The sequence below is a fragment of the Onychostruthus taczanowskii genome, unplaced genomic scaffold (genome assembly GCF_017590055.1).
Source record: "Onychostruthus taczanowskii isolate IOZ18803 unplaced genomic scaffold, ASM1759005v1 scaffold25, whole genome shotgun sequence".
Taxonomy (NCBI): Eukaryota; Metazoa; Chordata; class Aves; order Passeriformes; family Passeridae; genus Onychostruthus; species Onychostruthus taczanowskii.
Genome location: NW_024499796.1, coordinates 7,770,938 through 7,774,231, shown reverse-complemented (window position 1 = coordinate 7,774,231; position 3,294 = coordinate 7,770,938). Strand labels below are relative to the sequence as shown.

Here is a 3,294-nt window from a genome sequence, read left to right as displayed (position 1 = left end):
GGGGCCATAAACTCTGCCCCATCCCCGTCCTGGAGCCACAAACTCTGCCCCATCCCCATCCTCGGGCCATCAGCTCTGCCCCATCCTGGTCGTGGGGCCATAAACTCTGCCCCATCCCAATCCTTGAGCCATCAGCTCTGCCCCATCCCGACCCTGGGGCCACCAACTCTGCCCCATCCCGACCCTCGGGCCATAAACTCTGTCCCATCCCGACCCTCGGGCCACAAACTCTGCCCCATCCCGACCCTCGGATCATAAGCTCTGCCCCATCCCCATCCTGCAGCCATAAAATCTGCCCCATCCCATGCTGGGGCCATCAGGAGAGGAGCAGGGCAGCGAGGATGCAGGGCAGCAGGAGGTGGCCGGGGGGCGGCCGGGGGGCTCCGGGGGAGGCGTTGCACAGGTCGCTGTCGCAGCAGTGGATGCGGACCCCCGGCAGCTCCTGCTGCTGGCAGTGGCGAGAGGTGGCACAGCCGCTGGTCAGCAGGATGCCCAGGACCACTGCAAAGCAAGCACAGGGAGGGACATCAGCGGCACGGGATGCTGTGGCAGCCTGGCACAGGGGACAGCCCCTGCGAGGTTGATTTTGGGGGGGGAACAGCGGCTGGAGCAGCCCCCGCAGCCCCGGCCCCGGGGGCGGACTCACCGCTCTCTGTTTTAATGCAGAACCGGTGCTTGAAGCCCTGGTGGGACTGGGAGCAGGTGATCACCTCGGGCTTGGAGCACCCCATGTCCACGTTTTTGGTGCCAACCACGATGTTGCAGCCATAACACTGGAGTCCAGACACTAAACAAGAACCAGAAGAAACGCGGCTGGATTTTTTTTTTTTTTTCCAGGGGGGAAAAGGCTTCAGCTCGTTCCGAGCTGCTCTCTAGCGACGGCCTCGCAGCGCTCCCTGCCTTGCCAAGTCGCATTAAGCCGGAGCCCGGAGCTGCCCGTCACTTGTTTACCCAGTGGGTAAAAATCCAGACTCATCTCCCACTAGAGGTCAGTGCGAAATCAGAGATTAGCCGGGGATTTGAGCTGGGATCAAACTGTGGGAACAAGGGAGGTTTGAAACGGGGTGTAAAGAGTAGGTGAAACCTCACAGACACCACTGAGTCAGGGCTCGGTCGCGCTCAGAAACAGATTTTCCCTTTTTCACCAAATTTCTCCAGTTTAGCTGTGCCTGTTTTGGAGGTATTTGCTCCAGAGGGATGGGTTTATCAGCGTGGTTTGGTTTTCCCCCTGGACACAGTCCTGATGTTATCACAGGGTCTGTCAGGAAGGCAAACCTGCTCGGAAAGAGAAGGGAAATCCTCCTTCAGAGCACCAGAGCCACCGTGCCTGTGACCCCGGGCCAATGGCCTCAGGGGTGTCCCCAGGGCTTCGCACACTTGCACTGGCAGCAGCTCAGCCCTTCCCTGCAGCCAGTGTGGCTGGAAATTGCCACAATGGGAATTAAGCTGTTTCTCAGGTTTCTTAAAAAAAACCAACCCCAAAACAAAAACCACAACACACACCAAAAAGCCTTTAAAGGATATTAATTTACACCATCCACCTCTGCTGTGGAGGTTAAGGCAACCTCTATTGATTAATCAGGTTGCTGCTATTGCCTTTCCTCACCTCTGAACACTGACCCAGAGCCCTTCCTGAGCCCTCCTGTGCTCCCACAGGGTTTTGGGGGGCTCAAAATCTGCTCCCACAGGTTTTGAGCACCCTCACACAGCCAGGCACAGCAAGGGGAGTCCCTGCCCTGGCCAAACCAGGGAAGAGGAGCCCAGGGGGTCCCAAATCCTGGCACTCTGCCCTTTTGTACAAAACACTGACATTACCTCCATCCTAAAACCACCAGCACACAGCTGCATGGCTTGGGGCACCTGGGCAAGTCAGGTTTAGGGAGGATGGAAAAGGGTAAATCCCACCTGGGCAAGTGGGGCTTAGGGAGGATGGAAAAGGGTAAATCCCGCCTGGGCAAGTCAGGTTTAGTGGGGATGGGAAAGGGTAAATTCCACCTGGGCAAGTGGGGCTTAGGGAGGATGGAAAAGGATCAATCTCATCTGGGCAAGTGGGGCTTAGGGAAGATGGAAAAGGGTAAATTCCACCTGGGCAAGTGGGGCTTAGGGAGGATGGAAAAGGGTAAATCCCACCTGGGCCAGTCGGGTTTAGGGAGGATGGAAAAGGGTAAATCCCACCTGGCCAGTTGGGTTAAGAGAGGATGGAAAAGCGTAAATCCCACCTGGGCAAGTGGGGCTCAGGGAGGATGGAAAAGGGTAAATTCCACCTGGGCAAGTCGGGTTTAGGGAAGATGGAAAAGAGTAAATCCCACCTGGCCAATTGGGTTAAGAGAGGATGGAAAAGGGTCAATCCCACCTGGCCAGTCGGGTTAAGAGAGGATGGAAAAGCGTAAATCCCCCCCGGGCACGTGGGGTTGAGGGAGGATGGAAAAGGATCAATCCCATCTGTGCAAGTCAGGTTTAGGGAGGATGGAAAAGGGTCAATCCCACCTGGCCAGTCGGGTTAAGAGAGGATGGAAAAGGGTCAATCCCACCTGGGCAAGTCAGGTTTAGTGGGGATGGGAAAGGGTAAATTCCACCTGGGTCAGTCGGGTTTAGGGACAATGGAAAAGGGTCAATCCCACCTGGGCCAGTCGGGTTTAGGGAGGATACAAACTGTGGCTCCGAGGCACGGCCGCACCCCGGGAGAGCAGCACTCACCCTCCGGCAGCACGAACACCACGGTCAGCAGAGACAGGATCCCATGGGCACCTCCGGCCATGTGTCCGCAGAGCATGGGGGGCATCTCCGGGGGTCCTCCGGGGTGAACAGGGGCTCTGGGGGAGCGGGCTGAGACCTCCTCTCCTCCCGGCTCTTCGCCCTGGCCGTCCTGGTGCTCGGCGCTGCCTCCTCACCTGCGAGCCCTTCCCGCGGGTCCAGGGAGGTGTTTTTGGTGCAGCAGGGATGTGGCTGCTCCCCGCTTGCCCAGCCAGCCCCTGGCACCCAGGCTCCTTCTGTCGATGTTGAATTTTTCCCTTTTCCTCTGGAGAAATTCCCCGATTCTTTCAGTTCGTGCACAGACCTGAGTGCGTATGTGCTACCCTCGGTTATTTCTGTCCTATTTCCTCTGTCCACGATCACTTCCCATTAATACCAGCGTGCAGCAGCTCTTGGAGAGAAATTCTCCCTAATCAAGGTTTAGTTTTAAATCCACTTCGAAATCCTCTAATTCAGTTGGATTAGGCAGAAGGGGTTTGGGGAGATGTATGGTTTTACTTGGTTTTTTTCTTTTTCTTTTTTTTTTTTTTTTTTTTTTCT

At 56.3% G+C, this 3,294-nt stretch overlaps 1 protein-coding gene across 1 annotated transcript; it reads right to left on the bottom strand.

Moving 5' to 3' along the window:
* Window positions 1-298: 298 nt before the first annotated feature.
* LOC121337147 (urokinase plasminogen activator surface receptor-like) lies at window positions 299-2,773 on the bottom strand. The gene is made up of 3 exons (XM_041407037.1): window positions 2,698-2,773; window positions 647-787; window positions 299-501 (listed from the first exon to the last, which is right to left on the bottom strand). The coding sequence occupies exons 1-3, from the start codon at window positions 2,771-2,773 to the stop codon at window positions 317-319; spliced, it is 402 nt and encodes a 133-aa protein (XP_041262971.1). The 3' UTR covers window positions 299-316.
* Window positions 2,774-3,294: the final 521 nt, after the last annotated feature.

Bases quoted from the DNA above. Each gene is read 5' to 3' on its own strand.
- LOC121337147 (XM_041407037.1), bottom strand. From the start codon at position 2,773: ATGCTCTGCGGACACATGGCCGGAGGTGCCCATGGGATCCTGTCTCTG. The intron at 788-2,697 runs GTGAGTGCTGCT...GTTCTTGTTTAG, and splicing joins GGTGTTCGTGCTGCCGGAGG to TGTCTGGACTCCAGTGTTAT. The intron at 502-646 runs GTGAGTCCGCCC...CTTGCTTTGCAG, and splicing joins CTGCATTAAAACAGAGAGCG to TGGTCCTGGGCATCCTGCTG.